We start from the raw sequence: 16,525 nt of genomic DNA, 5'->3' as shown, positions 1-16,525 counted from the left end.
CGAGCTATTTCAGCAGGGTTAGCAAAAGTGGATGCTATCTTACATCCAGCGGTGCCGCAAGTGGCGTCCCTTACCTCGCAGATGTCCGCGTTTGCGTCTTACGCTATCAATGCGGTCCTAGAATCTACCAGCCGCACCTCAATGGCGTCCGCCAATTCGGTAGTTTTGCGCAGAGCCTTGTGGTTAAAGGACTGGAAAGCAGATGCTGGTTCCAAAAAATGTTTAACCAGCCTGCCTTTATCTAGAGATAGACTGTTTGGCGAGCCATTGGCTGACATCATTAAACAGTCCAAGGGTAAAGACTCTTCTTTGCCCCAGCCCAGATCAAGCAAACCTCAGCAGAAAAAATGGCAGCAGAGGTTTCAGTCCTTTCGAGGTTCGGGCAAGACACAATTCTCCTCGTCCAAAGGGACTCAGAGGACGCAAAGAAGCTCAGATTCCTGGCGGGCTCACGCGCGCCCAAGAAAGCAAATGGAGGAACCGCTTCCAAAGCGGCTACCTCATGACTTCCAGCTCCCCCCCTCCGCATCTCCGGTCGGGGGCAGGCTCTCCCGCTTTTCCGACATTTGGATGTCACAGGTCAAAGACCGGTGGGTGACAGACATTTTGTCTCGCGGGTACAGAATCGAGTTCAGTTCTCGTCCTCCAGCTCGGTTCTTCAGAACCTCCCCACATCCAGACCGAGCAGATGCCCTGCTGCAGGCGGTGGACTCCCTAAGAGCGGAAGGAGTAGTGGTTCCTGTACCGCCTCAGGAACAAGGGAGAGGGTTTTACTCCAATCTCTTTGTGGTTCCAAAAAAGGACGGCTCGTTCCGTCCTGTTCTGGATCTAAAGCTGCTCAACAAACATGTGCACGCCAGGCGGTTCCGGATGGAAACCCTCCGCTCTGTCGTGGCCTCAATGTCTCAAGGAGACTTCCTTGCCTCAATAGACATCAAAGATGCTTATCTCCACGTGCCAATTGCTACAGAACATCAACGTTTTCTACGTTTTGTGATAGGAAACGAACATCTTCAGTTCGTAGCTCTGCCATTCGGTCTGGCGACAGCCCCACGGGTTTTCACCAAGGTCATGGCGGCAGTGGTAGCAGTCTTGCACTCTCACGGACACTCTGTGATCCCTTACCTAGACGATCTACTTGTCAAGGCACCCTCTCAAGAGGCATGCCAACTCAGTCTACATGCTACACTGGAGACTCTACAGACGTTCGGATGGATCATCAACTTTCCAAAGTCGAATCTGTCTCCGACACAGTCACTAACGTATCTTGGCATGGAGTTCCATACTCGAGCAGCGAGAGTGAAGCTTCCGCTGAACAAGCAGCGGTCACTACAGACAGGGGTGCAATCCTCCTTCAGGGCCAGTCGCACCCCTTACGGCGCCTCATGCACTTCCTCGGGAAGATGGTGGCAGCCATGGAAGCAGTTCCCTTTGCGCAGTTTCATCTGCGCCCACTTCAATGGGACATTCTCCGCCAATGGGACGGGAAGTCAACGTCCTGACAGGAAAGTCTCTCTTTCCCAGACGGCCAAGGACTCTCTACAATGGTGGCTCCTTCCCACCTCATTGTCTCAGGGAAGATCCTTCCTGCCCCCATCCTGGGCAGTGGTCACGACAGATGCGAGTCTGTCAGGGTGGGGAGCAGTGTTTCTCCACCACAGGGCTCAGGGGACGTGGACTCCGCAGGAGTCCACCCTTCAGATCAATGTTCTGGAAATCAGAGCAGTGTATCTTGCCCTACTAGCCTTCCAGCAGTGGCTGGAAGGAAGGCAGATCCGAATTCAGTCGGACAACTCCACAGCGGTGGCATACATCAACCACCAAGGGGGGACACGCAGTCGGCAAGCCTTCCAGGAAGTCCGGCGGATTCTGATGTGGGTGGAAGCCACGGCCTCCACCATATCCGCAGTTCACATCCCCGGCGTAGAAAACTGGGAAGCAGACTTCCTCAGTCGCCAGGGCATGGACGCAGGGGAGTGGTCCCTTCACCCGGACGTGTTTCAGGAAATCTGTCGCCGATGGGGAGTGCCGGACGTCGACCTAATGGCGTCCCGGCACAACAACAAGGTTCCGGCATTCATGGCGAGGTCGCGCGATCAAAGAGCTCTGGCGGCAGACGCATTGGTTCAAGATTGGTCGCAGTTCCGGCTCCCATACGTCTTTCCACCTCTGGCACTCTTGCCCAGAGTGTTACGCAAGATCAGATCCGATTGCAGCCGCGTCATACTCGTCGCCCCAGACTGGCCGAGGAGATCGTGGTATCCGGATCTGTGGCATCTCACGGTCGGTCGACCGTGGTCACTGCCAGACCGACCAGACTTACTGTCCCAAGGGCCGTTTTTCCATCAGAATTCTGCGGCCCTGAACCTGACTGTGTGGCCATTGAGTCCTGGATCCTAGCGTCTGCAGGATTATCTCAAGGAGTCGTAGCCACAATGAGACAAGCTAGGAAGTCAACGTCTGCTAAGATCTACCACAGAACGTGGAAGATTTTCTTATCCTGGTGCTCTGCACAGAGAGTATCCCCTTGGCCATTTGCATTGCCCACCTTTCTTTCCTTCCTGCAATCGGGGTTGGAAAAGGGCTTGTCGCTCAGCTCCCTTAAAGGGCAAGTCTCGGCACTGTCGGTGTTTTTTCAGAAGCGTCTAGCACGTCTTCCTAAGGTGCGCACGTTCCTACAGGGGGTCTGTCATATTGTGCCCCCGTACAAGCGGCCGTTAGATCCATGGGATCTGAACAGAGTACTTGTTGCTCTGCAAAAGCCGCCCTTCGAGCCTCTAAAGGACGTTTCCTTTTCTCGCCTGTCACAGAAAGTGGCTTTTCTAGTAGCGATCACATCGCTTCGGCGAGTGTCGGAGCTGGCAGCTTTGTCATCCAAGGCTCCTTTCCTGGTGTTCCACCAGGACAAGGTAGTGCTGCGCCCTATTCCGGAGTTTCTCCCTAAGGTGGTATCCTCTTTTCACCTTAATCAGGATATCTCCTTGCCTTCTTTTTGTCCTCATCCGGTTCACCGGTATGAAAAGGACTTACGTTTGCTAGATCTGGTGAGAGCACTCAGAATCTACATTTCCCGAACGGCGCCCATGCGCCGTTCCGATGCTCTTTTTGTCCTTGTCGCTGGTCCGCGCAAGGGATTGCAGGCTTCTAAAGCCACCCTGGCTCGATGGATCAAAGAACCAATTCTAGAGGCCTACCGCTCTGCGGGGCTTCCGGTTCCTTCAGGGCTAAAAGCCCACTCAACCAGAGCCGTGGGTGCGTCCTGGGCATTACGACACCAGGCTTCGGCTCAACAGGTGTGCCAGGCAGCTACCTGGTCGAGTCTGCACACTTTCACCAAGCATTATCAGGTGCATACCTATGCTTCGGCGGATGCCAGCTTAGGTAGAAGAGTCCTGCAGGCGGCAGTGACATCGCCGTAGGGGAGGGCTGTTTTTTTGCAGCTCTAACATGAGGTATTTCTTTACCCACCCAGGGACAGCTTTTGGACGTCCCAATCGTCTGGGTCTCCCAATAGAGCGCTGAAGAAGAAGGGAATTTTGTTACTTACCGTAATTTCCTTTTCTTCTAGCTCTTATTGGGAGACCCAGCACCCGCCCTGTTGTCCTTCGGGATTTTTTTGTGGTTTGCGGGTACACATGTTGTTCATGTTGAACGGTTTTTTCGGTTCTCCGATGTTTCTCGGAGTTAATTTGTTTAAACCAGTTATTGGCTTCCTCCTTCTTGCTTTGGCACTAAAACTGGAGTACCCGTGATACCACGGGGGGGTATAGCCAGAAGGGGAGGGGCCTTGCACTTTTTAGTGTAGTGCTTTGTGTGGCCTCCGGAGGGCAGTAGCTATACCCCAATCGTCTGGGTCTCCCAATAAGAGCTAGAAGAAAAGGAATTTACGGTAAGTAACAAAATTCCCTTCGTCTCTCGCACCCCAGTACTGACTGGTCTTGTCTCTCGCGCCCCAGTACTGACTGGTCTTGCCTCTCGCGCCCCAGTACTGACTGGTCTTGTCTCTCGCGCCCCAGTACTGACTGGTCTTGCCTCTCGCGCCCCAGTACTGACTGGTCTTGCCTCTCGCGCCCCAGTACTGACTGGTCTTGCCTCTCGCGCCCCAGTACTGACTGGTCTTGCCTCTCGCGCCCCAGTACTGACTGGTCTTGCCTCTCGCGCCCCAGTACTGACTGGTCTTGCCTCTCGCGCCCCAGTACTGACTGGTCTTGTCTCTCGCGCCCCAGTTACAGTCTGTCCTGTGAGATCGAACCGTTATCTGAATCCGCCAGCAACACCTTAAAGGCGAAGAAAAACACGGGGATCATCAAACGATGGAGCGAGTGAGTACCCCGGATGTAGCGGGCAGCCCCCCCCCCCTCCCCGGGGGGAGAAGCGGCTGCTCGACGCCGCCGCTTCTCCGATGTGGAAATCCCCGTTAACCGTTTGTGTCCCGCAGCCGTCAGCCTCCCAGCTCGGAGCCCTGCGCCAGCGTCAGCTCCCACTCCAAGTCCTTCGATCAGCTGAAGTGCAGCCCGCACCTCTGCGGGAACGACGCCACCGACACGGTCAGCGTGACGTCCGCCGGCTCCAGCAGCTCCGACGTGGAGGAGATCAACATCAGCTTCGTGCCCGAGTCCCCGGACTGCCAGGAGAAGAAGGTACGAGAGGAAAAGCCCAAAGATCCACCCGCGGCACAGGCCACACAACGCTGTGCGCCCCTGGGGGTCAGTCCCTGCTCTCTTGCTGTTTTGGGGGTTTCGTTTCTTAATTTTTGCTGAATGTTTATATACTGGATGCGGTGATAGCAGCCGTACATTATACATATAACCTATATACTGTATACAGTGATGGTGGCCGTACATTATACGCATACCCTATATACTGGATGCGGTGATGGCAGCCGTACATTATACATATGCCCTATATACTGTATACAGTGATGGCGGCCATCCATTTTACACATACCCTATATACTGGATATGGTGATGGCGGCCGTACATTATACGCATACCCTATATACTGGATGCGGTGATGGCAGCCGTACATTATACGCATACCCTATATACTGGATGCGGTGATGTCAACCATACATTATACATATGCCCTATATACTGTATACAGTGATGGCGGCCATCTATTATACACATACCATATATACTGGATATGGTGATGGCAGCCGTACATTATACATATGCCCTATATACTGATGTCGGGGTACATTATACATATACCCTATATACTGATGTCGGGGTACATTATACATATACCCTATATACTGATGTCGGGGTAGATTATACATATACCCTATATACTGATGTTGGGGTACATTATACGTATACCCTATATACTGATGTCGGGGTACATTATACGTATACGGGGTCACCGTCTCGTGTTATCACGGCCTCCGCTCCGCCGGTATCTGACGCTTCACTTCCTGATTTTCCAGTTCTGGGAGTCGACGTCGCTGTCGTCTCTGGACACGTCGGGCATCGGCTCGGGCTCCAGCAGCGCCTCCTCGTCCTCCGTCTCCTCCACTCCGGTCTCGGCCTCTCGGACGCACAAGCGCTCGGTGTCCGGGATCTCCAGCTACTCGTCACTGTCTCTACCGCTCTACAACCAGCAGATCGACGATTGCTGCATCATCCGGGTCAGCCTGGACGTGGACAACGGCAACATGTACAAGAGCATCCTGGTGAGTCGAGTATGGAGGCGCAGTACCGTATCCGGCCACATCCTAGAATGGCGCTATACCCGGTCTCATCCGCACAATATACGGGGTGACACGGTCTCATTTATCCACAGGTAACGAGTCAGGATAAGACGCCCGTGGTGATCCGTAAAGCCATGGCCAAACACAACCTGGACGGAGAGCGGGCGGAGGACTACGAGCTAGTCCAGATCATCTCCGAGGAGAGAGGTAAAGGAACATGTGCACTGCCGGCCGCCATCAGACACAAAGGGTTAACACGTAGGGACTGAGCTGGCCGCTATGAGGCGCAAAGGGTTAACACATAGGGTCAGGTCCGGCCACTATGAGACGCAAAAGGTTAACACGTAAGGCCTGAGCCGCCCACTATGAGATGCAAAGGGTTAACACATAGGGACCGGTCCGGCCACTATGAGGCGCAAAGGGTTAACACAGAGGCCGGACCGGTCCCTATCAGACGCAAAGGGTTAACACATAGGGACCGGTCCGGCCGCTTTCTATGAAACGCGGAGTAATGACGACGCTAGTTTCGGGTTCTTAAAGGAGCAGCACCCGGACTGCCTGTATACAACATTACCCATATATATATATACATATACATAGATATCTATCTATCTATCTATCTATCTATCTATCTATCTATCTATCTATCTATCTATCTATATATATATATATATATATGGGGTACAGTATTAAAGGGCCGGTGTGGAGATGTCACTGCTGCTCCTGGCGGACGGTATCAGGAGCCGCTCTCCTGCACTCTGGTTAGTAGGACTCGTCCATGACGGCAGCCAGACGTTGGCTCATCCTGTTCGGGGTGCACCGCCCCTTTAACACAGTAGAAAGTATTGTAGCCTACAAACAATATGGCCGCCAGAACGGCGCATTCAGCTGTTCCAGAGCGCAGGGCGTCACCCAGCTTTCCTAGGGACAGATAGGGCACTTGTCAGGCACTGATGCGTTTCTCGTCTTTCCTCAGAGCTGAAGATCCCGGATAACGCCAACGTCTTCTACGCCATGAACTCAGGAGCCAACTACGACTTTATACTGAAAAGACGCGGCTTCTCCAAGGGGGTCAAGATCAAGCACGGCTCCAGCTCCACGCTGCCCCGGATGAAGCAGAAAGGACTGAAAATAGCAAAGGGCATCTTCTGACCCTCGCCGCACCCGCTGTGCCCCCCCCCCCCCGCCAGGGGGATCCGAAGGATGGCGCGTCCTCCAGGGGCTGACACCACCATCACTACGTCCGCTGGGAGGCTCAGCCCCACTCCGACGTCACCAAACTGTGACCAGATTCCCCACCGGAGGTTACCGGTCTGGTGCCAAATAATGGCCGACGGGAGACGGGGGCAATGATACCTGCCACCGCCGCCACCAGGATCCGCCTCCATGCCACAGGTGCCTTCAAGGGAAGGGGGTAGATAAGACGACCATGAACTCTGCGGCTGCCCGGCCGGCGCCAGAATGCCAGTATTACTGCCGGACGGGGACAGAACGATCGGGACCTTGTATGGAGGCCGCCACCGACAGCCATCATCCCCTTAAAGGGACCTTAATGTAAATACGCTCCCTCCTGTGGAAACCATCGATCTGCGCATTTTCTACAAAAAAAAAAAGCACTTTGTACAAAAAAACTTTTTTTTTTAAGCCATAAAAATCCGGAGGCGTCTTCCCCCCCCCCCCCCCCACCCCATCCCCTCCCCCCGCAGTGTCCATTACTGAAGCCGGAGATATCGACACCTTCACAATCCAGCATCGCAAACCGCACCAAAGAGGGCGCCCCCCGGTGGCCGCTACGTTCATTGGTTCCTTACAGGGTTAATGACGCTCCGCGCCTGTAAATATCCCCACCCCCCCATTTTCTTATTTTTCTGTCTTAAAAAACAAATGGGGCCAAATTTCCAGTTTCCCGGAGCCACGGAGCGATGTGTTTTTAGTGTAAAAATGTTAATTTTTATTTTTTAATTTTCTTTTCTGAATATTTATTGGATGTAAATAGACGCGGGAGCGGAGGCGGCCGCGGGGCCCGTCTGTCCCATAACCCTGACAGGCCGCGCCCGGCTCCGCTCCCGCAGTGAAGGGGTTAATGGTCGAGGGTGTTTTTTTTTATGGAGTTTTAATAGATGTGGGTGACGGCTGATGCTGATTGGACGGCGTCGGCAGTGATGTCATCAGTGATGTCATCAGTCCGTTTTCCCCCGGGGATAAGAAGGATTCGCCTTCGGTGAGGAATGGTCTCGTGCGCACGGCCCCTACGGAGGTTCACATGTTCTACTTATTTTTCCAAGATGGCGGTCGAGCTTATTGCGGTTTTCCGTGTCGGCCGCCATCTTGGGAAAAAATAGCCAAAACGACGAGGCGAGGAGCTCGCGGGATTTGCCGCTCTCGGCTCCATCACCTTCCTGATCTGTAAAGCCATGGTGGAGTCGCGAGCGCTCGGCGGAGTTATGACTCCCTCGTCACCCCCCTTCCCCCTCATATTGTGCAAATTTCCAAGAAAACATCATAAATGGAGGGTGTGAATACTTTTCCATCTCTATTGCTGCATTGCATCTAAAATCCTTAAAAAAAAAAAAATCCCTCCCGTTTCACGTACGCAGCTCCTGTATAGAACTGTCTCCATGGTAACAGACTACGAGTGACCCGGTGTAGTCTGGTCCCACCCCTCCCACACTTTGCTGGTACATCGGATTCCTATCACTCTGCATGGGAGCTGCGAACACAAAACGGGACATTGGTTTTCTTTTTTTTTCTTCAGATGCATTGGAGCAATACAATGAATAAATGGTTGTATCGTCCATACTGTGCACTACAAGTCCCAGCATGCACTGCTCTCTCACTGCGCCTTAACGCTCGATCTCCGCTCTGGCGTTTTGTGTTTTTTTTTTTTTATTTATTTTTTTTTCTGCCAGAATTTTGAGGATTCTCACAAGTGCCAATCAATACAGCAGACGGCTCGGTAGCCTAAAACGAAAGCCTGCCCCGCCCAGGTGCATTCTGGGACTTGTAGTTCAAAGATTTCAATGACATTGTCGCCACCTGGTGGTGAAACCCGGTATTACACAAGTAAAATGAAATCTGATGCGGCGCCCTCTGACATTTGTTTTCTCGCTGAGGCGCCATCTTCGTCCGCCGCGGTGCGAATGTTTACACTTGTAACCCTGCGTCTGACCCGGATTCATGAAGGCGACTGTTCTGAACAATGTAAATTAGTCATTTGCAATAAACTCCGACACTCCAGAACCCGATTATGAAATAAAGATGGCGGCACCGGACGCGGCTCATAACAATGGTTTTAATGTTTACATGTTGGGGAGATTGCGGTACGTTTGGGACCAGAAGCGGACGTAGGGCGAGCGGAGGCTCTGCTTCATGGACTTGTAGGTAATGTCGTTATTAATCTCCAGGTACTGCCCGAAGCGAGTGTCATAGGGGAGCCACGAGGTGGGGACCTTGGACGGCCCCTGGTTGGGGTCTCTGTGGGACCAAACACAGCGGGAGGTCAGTAATGAAGAATCAACAGGTGCGGAAAGATCAGAGGAGACATTGGACAAAAGCTTACCCTGTGGCCGCAAAGTTGGTCCAGTAAGCGATCATCGCTCCCGATACGTCCCGGTCCTGGGGTCTGTACGCCGCCGTATTCTGGAATGGGTTACCGAAAACGTACTGGAGGTCGTCAGCGTGGTCCGCGCCCACCCAGCTCGGGTAGATGGGCATCCGGCTGCCGTGGGAGAAAAGGTAGCTGAACGTCCTGCCGGATCTGCAAAGGAAAAGCAACCCGTATTATACAATATATATAAGGCACATACCTGGGGGGGGGAAGGGGGGGGCACATCCGGGACCACCGCACACAGATACACCCCACCCCGATCCACCCCACACCACACCACCCCACCCCGATCCACCCCACCCCGATCCACCCCACCCCAATCCATCCCACCCCACCCCAATCCACCCCACCCTAATCCACACCACCCTAATCCACACCACCCCACCCCGATCCACCCCACCCCGATCCACCCTCCACCATACAAAATGAGGAGCAGAGAACTTCCGGACCCAGTGTCATAAACACTGGAAATACAGCATCCGAAGGAGACGCACTACACGTCCCAGTACTGAGGACTCTACATGATATATACTAAATATATATAATAGCCTAACAGAAAATAAAATATAAAAGTAACAATTAGACTGTGACGCACCCGCCGCTCATAGAGTGCCGCGCGATGGCCTCCTGACTGGGGACCAGGAAGATGTAATCAGTCTCTGCATCGATGACCGTCCTCTTCATCAGCTCCTGAGCCGGATCAGGACCCCAGTTAGATGTGTAAAGATCGAAAGCCAAATCACTGCCCAGCAAGCCCTTAGGAAGGGTGAGATCCTGCACCAACTTCTGCACCTCGGCACTATGGAGGGAGGAAGCGGTACAATAACTACTATAATACTGCCCCTATTTACAAGAATATAACTACTATAATACTGCCCCTATATATAAGAATATAACTACTATAATACTGCTCCTATATATAAGAATATAACTACTATAATACTGCCCCTATATATAAGAATATAACTACTATAATACTGCCCCCTATATGCAAGAATATATCTACTATAATACTGCTCCTATGTACAAGAATATAACTACTATAATACTGCTCCTATGTACAGGAATATAACTACTATAATACTGCTCCTATGTACAGGAATATAACTACTATAATACTGCTCCTATGTACAAGAATATAACTACTATAATACTGCCCCTATGTACAAGAATATAACTACTATAATACTGCCCCTATGTACAGGAATATAACTACTATAATACTGCTCCTATGTACAAGAATATAACTACTATAATACTGCCCCTATGTACAAGAATATAACTACTATAATACTGCTCCTATGTACAGGAATATAACTACTATAATACTGCTCCTATGTACAGGAATATAACTACTATAATACTGCTCCTATGTACAAGAATATAACTACTATAATACTGCCCCCATGTACAAGAATATAACTACTATAATACTGCTCCTATGTACAGGAATATAACTAGTATAATACTGCCCCTATGTACAGGAATATAACTACTATAATACTGCCTCCTATGTACAAGAATATAACTACTATAATACTGCTCCTATATACAAGAATATAACTACTATAATACTGCCCCTATATATAAGAATATAACTACTATAATACTGCTCCTATATACAAGAATATAACTACTATAATACTGCCCCTATATATAAAAATATAACTACTATAATACTGCCCCTATATATAAGAATATAACTACTATAATACTGCCCCCTATATGCAAGAATATAACTACTATAATACTGCCCCTATGTACAAGAATATAACTACTATAATACTGCCCCTATATATAAGAATATAACTACTATAATACTGCTCCTATATACAAGAATATAACTACTATAATACTGCCCCTATATATAAGAATATAACTACTATAATACTGCCCCTATATATAAGAATATAACTACTATAATACTGCCCCCTATATGCAAGAATATATCTACTATAATACTGCTCCTATGTACAAGACTATAACTACTATAATACTGCTCCTATGTACAAGAATATAACTACTATAATACTGCTCCTATGTACAGGAATATAACTACTATAATACTGTCCCCTATGTACAAGAATATAACTACTATAATACTGCTCCTATATACAAGAATATAACTACTATAATACTGCTCCCTATGTACAAGAATATAACTACTATAATACTGCTCCTATATACAAGAATATAACTACTATAATACTGCTCCCTATGTACAAGAATATAACTACTATAATACTGCTCCTATATACAAGAATATAACTACTATAATACTGCCCCCTATATACAAGAATATAACTGCTATAATACTGCTCCCTATGTACAGGAATATAACTACTATAATACTGCTCCTATGTACAGGAATATAACTACTATAATACTGCCCCCTATGTACAGGAATATAACTACTATAATACTGCTCCTATGTACAGGAATATAACTACTATAATACTGCCCCTATGTACAAGAATATAGCTACTATAATACTGCCCCTATGCACAGGAATATAGCCGCTATACAGCCGCCCCCGCGGATTGTTGCGGTTCTGCAGGACACTTACGCGTTGATCTTCTTCAGGGGTTCGTTGATCACAGCGAGGTCCACTCCAGCGAACATGTGTCCGTCCATGTTGTTGACTCCCGCTAGATAATCGATATCCGCGGAATTGTGGAAGAGATTTAGGGGATCGTCAGGGATGAAGTCTCCATCGATGACCGGGGAGAAGGCCAGATAGTGCACCACGGGGTCTATGGTACAGGAGAGGGGCGTTAGTGATTGGCGGGGGGCCGGGGTCCATCTATAGGAATTTTCCAGGGATTCTCACACTGAAGGTTTCCCAGCTCCAGCTTGAAGGCCAGGGTGACGGCACGGGGGTCTGTGGCTCTCAGGCAGTTGGCGAGGGCCGCGGTGTCGTGCGTGGGGCAGCCCACCTGCGAAGCCACCTGTAATACAAGGAGTAGCAGGAGCATTATCATCGCAGCTTTCCACCAGACATATAGGACATCACTACTGACTGACGTCTTACCTGCTTCACCCACCGGAGAGGGTCTGGCTGAATAGCCCATGGGCACAGGCCCACGCCGCTCTGGCTGATCGCCCGCTTCACCAGCCCAACATTGTGCGGACTCAGGGTCTGGAACACAGAAGATCACAACGTCCTGTAATCTGATTTACCCGCAGTACCACTTCTCACCACACACTTTCCATAGACACTAATGCAACAGCGCCCCCAGCTCACTTATGAATCATTCTCGGCAGCACATCGTCTTATATAAACGTGCTGCCGAGAACGATTGCACCGTGCATGAGAGCGGGCGCTCGGGCTATTAAACAATAGTAGATTGGCGGTGGTAGAATGCTGCGGGGGGCTTCGGTATTTAGGGTACCTGCAGAGAGACGCTGGCGCCTCCGGCCGACTCCCCGAAGATGGTGATGTTATCGGGGTTTCCTCCAAAGGCAGCGATGTTCCTCTTCACCCACGCGATGGCCATGTGCTGATCCCACAGACCGTAGTTTCCTATCAGAGGGGAGAACGATCATTACCTGCACCAGACAGAGGGGGGCGCTGTGGAGAAGCTGCACTATTACCGCAGAGACTGGCAGTGGAGGGGGCGCTGACATCATGGCCAGAGCAGAAGACGTGACCCTCTATGGACACATTGTAAGGGTGGTCCTCACAGCAGCTCCGGTCCTGTCCAGGGTGGTCCTTGCAGCAGCTCCGGCCCTGTACAGGGTGGTCCCCGCAGCCGCCACGGTCCTACCTACCCAGGGTGGTCCCCGCAGCCGCCACGGTCCTACCTACCCAGGGTAGTCCCCGCAGCCGCCACGGTCCTACCTATCCAGGGTGGTCCCCGCAGCCGCCACGGTCCTACCTACCCAGGGTGGTCCCCGCAGCCGCCACGGCCCTACCTACCCGGGGTGGTCCCTGAAGCCGCCACGGTCCTGCCCAGGGTGGTCCCCACAGCCGCCACGGTCCTGCCCAGGGTGGTCCCCGCAGCCGCCACGGTCCTACCTACCCAGGGTAGTCCCTGCAGCCGCCATGGTCCTACCTACCCAGGGTAGTCCCCGCAGCCGCCACGGTCCTACCTACCCAGGGTGGTCCCCAGAGCCGCCACGGCCCTACCTGCCCAGGGTGGTCCCCGCAGCCGCCACAGCCCTACCTACCCGGGGTGGTCCCCGCAGCCGCCACAGCCCTACCTGCCCAGGGTGGTCCCCGCAGCCGCCACAGCCCTACCTACCCGGGGTGGTCCCTGAAGCCGCCACGGTCCTACCCAGGGTGGTCCCCGCAGCCGCCACGGTCCTACCTACCCGGGGTGGTCCCCGCAGGCACCACAGCCCTGCCCAGGGTGGTTCCCGCAGCTGCACCGGCCCTGCCCAGGGTGGTCCTCGCAGCCACTCCAGCGTGGTCCCCGCAGCCGCCATGGCCCTGCCCAGGGTGGTCCCCGCAGCCACTCCAGCGTGGTCCCCGCAGCCGCCATGGCCCTGCCCAGGGTGGTCCCCGCAGCCACTCCAGAGTGGTCCCCTGGCAGGACTTTCCTCTATAGAGGTCTCCACTGGTCATAAAGGAGCAAACCTCACAATCTGGACTCTGCACCCCCCTGGACGAGTCTTACCGGGGGCATTGGCGTCTCCGGTGCTGAGGAATCCCAGGGGTCCCAGACGGTAGTTGAAGGTCACCACGATGACGTTTCCGCGGAGGGCCAGCTCCTCGCCATCATACAGGTAATTATTCAGGACGTTGGCGCCATCTGCGGAGCCCATCAGGAAGGCGCCGCCGTAGATCCACACCATGACCGGCAGGTTGGTCGACACTAAACAGGACGGTAAAGAGAAAGGTGAGAGATGGCGCCCGGCACCGGACTAACAAACCACAGCGCTATAGGGGGGGGGGGGGATGTGGATATTTTTGCAACTTGTGCAGTTTCCCAACTCTGATGCCAAAGCTAGTGCTCAGGAGCAGAGATTGGTCCATTTTGACTCCTGAGGGTGAGGATGCATTAATATTCACACCCCCATAGCTGCTGTGGAGACATGACATGAGCCCTCGGGTACACTGACCTGATCTGCCGGGCTGAGGCACCCAGATATTCAGGTACAGACAGTCGGTCTCTCCGCGGGTGTCCGTCTGGGATAAGGTGGTCTGAAGACAGCGAGACTTGTAGTTGTTGGCCTTCAGGGTACCTAGGGCAAATCCACACAGGAGAGGATTAGATACATCGTATCACACAGGAGAGGATTAGATACACGGCTCAGCAGACAGTATCCCACAGGAGAGGATTAGATACATAGCTCAGCAGACAGTATCACACAGGAGAGGATTAGATACACGGCTCAGCAGACAGTATCACACAGGAGAGGATTAGATACATGGCTCAGCAGACAGTATCACACAGGAGAGGATTAGATACACAGCTCAGCAGACAGTATCACACAGGAGAGGATTAGATACACAGCTCAGCAGACAGTATCACACAGGAGAGGATTAGATACACAGCTCAGCAGACAGTATCACACAGGAGAGGATTAGATACACAGCTCAGCAGACAGTATCACACAGGAGAGGATTAGATACACGACTCAGCAGACAGTATCACACAGGAGAGGATTAGATACACAGCTCAGCAGACAGTATCACACAGGAGAGGATTAGATACACAGCTCAGCAGATAGTATCACACAGGACAGGATTAGATACACAGCTCAGCAGACAGTATCACACAGGATGGGATTAGATACACAGCTCAGCAGACAGTATCATACAGGATAGGATTAGATACACGGCTCAGCAGACAGTATCACACAGGATGGGATTAGATACACAGCTCAGCAGACAGTATCACACAGGAGAGGATTAGATACACAGCTCAGCAGACAGTATCACACAGGAGAGGATTAGATACACGACTCAGCAGACAGTATCACACAGGAGAGGATTAGATACACAGCTCAGCAGACAGTATCACACAGGAGAGGATTACATACACAGCTCAGCAGACAGTATCACACAGGAGAGGATTAGATACACAGCTCAGCAGACAGTATCACACAGGAGAGGATTAGATACACAGCTCAGCAGACAGTATCACACAGGAGAGGATTACATACACAGCTCAGCAGACAGTATCACACAGGAGAGGATTAGATACACAGCTCAGCAGACAGTATCACACAGGAGAGGCTTAGATACACAGCTCAGCAGACAGTATCTCACAGGAGAGGATTAGATACACAGCTCAGCAGACAGTATCACACAGGATGGGATTAGATACACAGCTCAGCAGACAATATCACACAGGAGAGGATTAGATACACAGCTCAGCAGACAGTATCACACAGGAGAGGATTAGATACACAGCTCAGCAGACTGTATCACACAGGAGAGGATTAGATACACAGCTCAGCAGACAGTATCACACAGGAGAGGATTAGATACACAGCTCAGCAGACAGTATCACACAGGATGGGATTAGATACACAGCTCAGCAGACAGTATCACACAGGATAGGATTAGATACACGGCTCAGCAGACAGTATCACACAGGAGAGGATTAGATACACGGCTCAGCAGACAGTATCACACAGGATGGGATTAGATACACAGCTCAGCAGACAGTATCACACAGGAGAGGATTAGATACACAACAGACACTGTACGTCTGTCTGTATCTACGTGAGGCTGGGTGAGGTACCACCTTCTCTGCGGAGAACGTACCCGACCATCCTGGATGCCTTTCTGCTTTCTCGAGGATTCGGGGGGGAGCAGCGAAGGGGATCCCCTTGTAGATATCCAGAAAACTTGGAGAAATGATCCCGATCCTCTTATTGGTTCCTTCTACGAATCCTCCTTCAGTGTAGACCACCCTGAGCTGTAACACAAGATAGAGACCCCCGTATTACTGAGGACACGAGTCTGGAGCATGGCGCCCCCCACCAGGGGCAAATACAGGGTGATTTTTTTAGAGCCCATTGGGGGACACTGACCTTAATAAAGCAAATTATTAAGGGCCCAAAAGATGGGGACACATCCCCCCTACAGGCGGCAGTCGGGGGGCACTAATTACACGGGGGTCTTTATCTTACCGATACAGCCGCATGGGCAGCCGCCAGGAATCCGGCCAAAGCCAAGGTGAGCAGTATCCAGGGCGCCATCTCTGGACCGTGTCCTATCGGGGGGCCGCACCCACCTTTATATTCCCCCGCACAGATGAGGGTGAGAATCA

At 51.6% G+C, this 16,525-nt stretch overlaps 2 protein-coding genes across 13 annotated transcripts in view; one reads left to right on the top strand and one right to left on the bottom strand.

Annotated features, from left to right (window-relative positions):
- RALGDS (ral guanine nucleotide dissociation stimulator) overlaps window positions 1-8,932 on the top strand; it is a 167,097-nt gene extending 158,165 nt beyond the window's left edge. For 10 of the 12 annotated variants that reach the window (XM_075324405.1, XM_075324404.1, XM_075324402.1 and 7 more), the window contains 5 exons: window positions 4,227-4,322; window positions 4,439-4,706; window positions 5,429-5,674; window positions 5,785-5,899; window positions 6,669-8,932. In XM_075324405.1, the coding sequence (XP_075180520.1) occupies window positions 4,227-4,322; window positions 4,439-4,706; window positions 5,429-5,674; window positions 5,785-5,899; window positions 6,669-6,844 (901 nt within the window). In that variant the 3' untranslated portion in view covers window positions 6,845-8,932. The remainder of the gene's footprint in view (window positions 1-4,226; window positions 4,323-4,438; window positions 4,707-5,428; window positions 5,675-5,784; window positions 5,900-6,668) is intronic. The other 2 variants (XM_075324408.1, XM_075324399.1) reach the window with 1 other exon arrangement.
- Window positions 8,933-8,991: 59 nt separating this feature from the next.
- Window positions 8,992-16,472, bottom strand: LOC142251523 (bile salt-activated lipase-like). Its single transcript, XM_075324410.1, has 11 exons — window positions 16,386-16,472; window positions 16,018-16,171; window positions 14,364-14,486; window positions 13,919-14,116; window positions 12,692-12,822; window positions 12,331-12,438; window positions 12,130-12,247; window positions 11,866-12,052; window positions 9,895-10,098; window positions 9,252-9,449; window positions 8,992-9,166 (listed from the first exon to the last, which is right to left on the bottom strand). The coding sequence occupies exons 1-11, from the start codon at window positions 16,452-16,454 to the stop codon at window positions 8,992-8,994; spliced, it is 1,665 nt and encodes a 554-aa protein (XP_075180525.1). The 5' UTR covers window positions 16,455-16,472.
- Window positions 16,473-16,525: the final 53 nt, after the last annotated feature.

The sequence above is a fragment of the Anomaloglossus baeobatrachus genome, chromosome 9 (genome assembly GCF_048569485.1).
Source record: "Anomaloglossus baeobatrachus isolate aAnoBae1 chromosome 9, aAnoBae1.hap1, whole genome shotgun sequence".
Taxonomy (NCBI): Eukaryota; Metazoa; Chordata; class Amphibia; order Anura; family Aromobatidae; genus Anomaloglossus; species Anomaloglossus baeobatrachus.
This window is presented reverse-complemented; position numbering and strand designations above follow the sequence as displayed.

What these genes read in the sequence shown, in the direction of transcription:
- LOC142251523 (XM_075324410.1), bottom strand. Translation starts at nt 16,454, where the DNA reads ATGGCGCCCTGGATACTGCTCACCTTGGCTTTGGCCGGATTCCTGGCG. An exon ending in AAGGCATCCAGGATGGTCGG is followed by an intron (nt 14,487 to 16,017) that starts GTACGTTCTCCG and finishes GATTTGCCCTAG; the next exon opens with GTACCCTGAAGGCCAACAAC. An exon ending in CCCCTGAAGAAGATCAACGC is followed by an intron (nt 10,099 to 11,865) that starts GTAAGTGTCCTG and finishes CTCCCTCCATAG; the next exon opens with TGCCGAGGTGCAGAAGTTGG.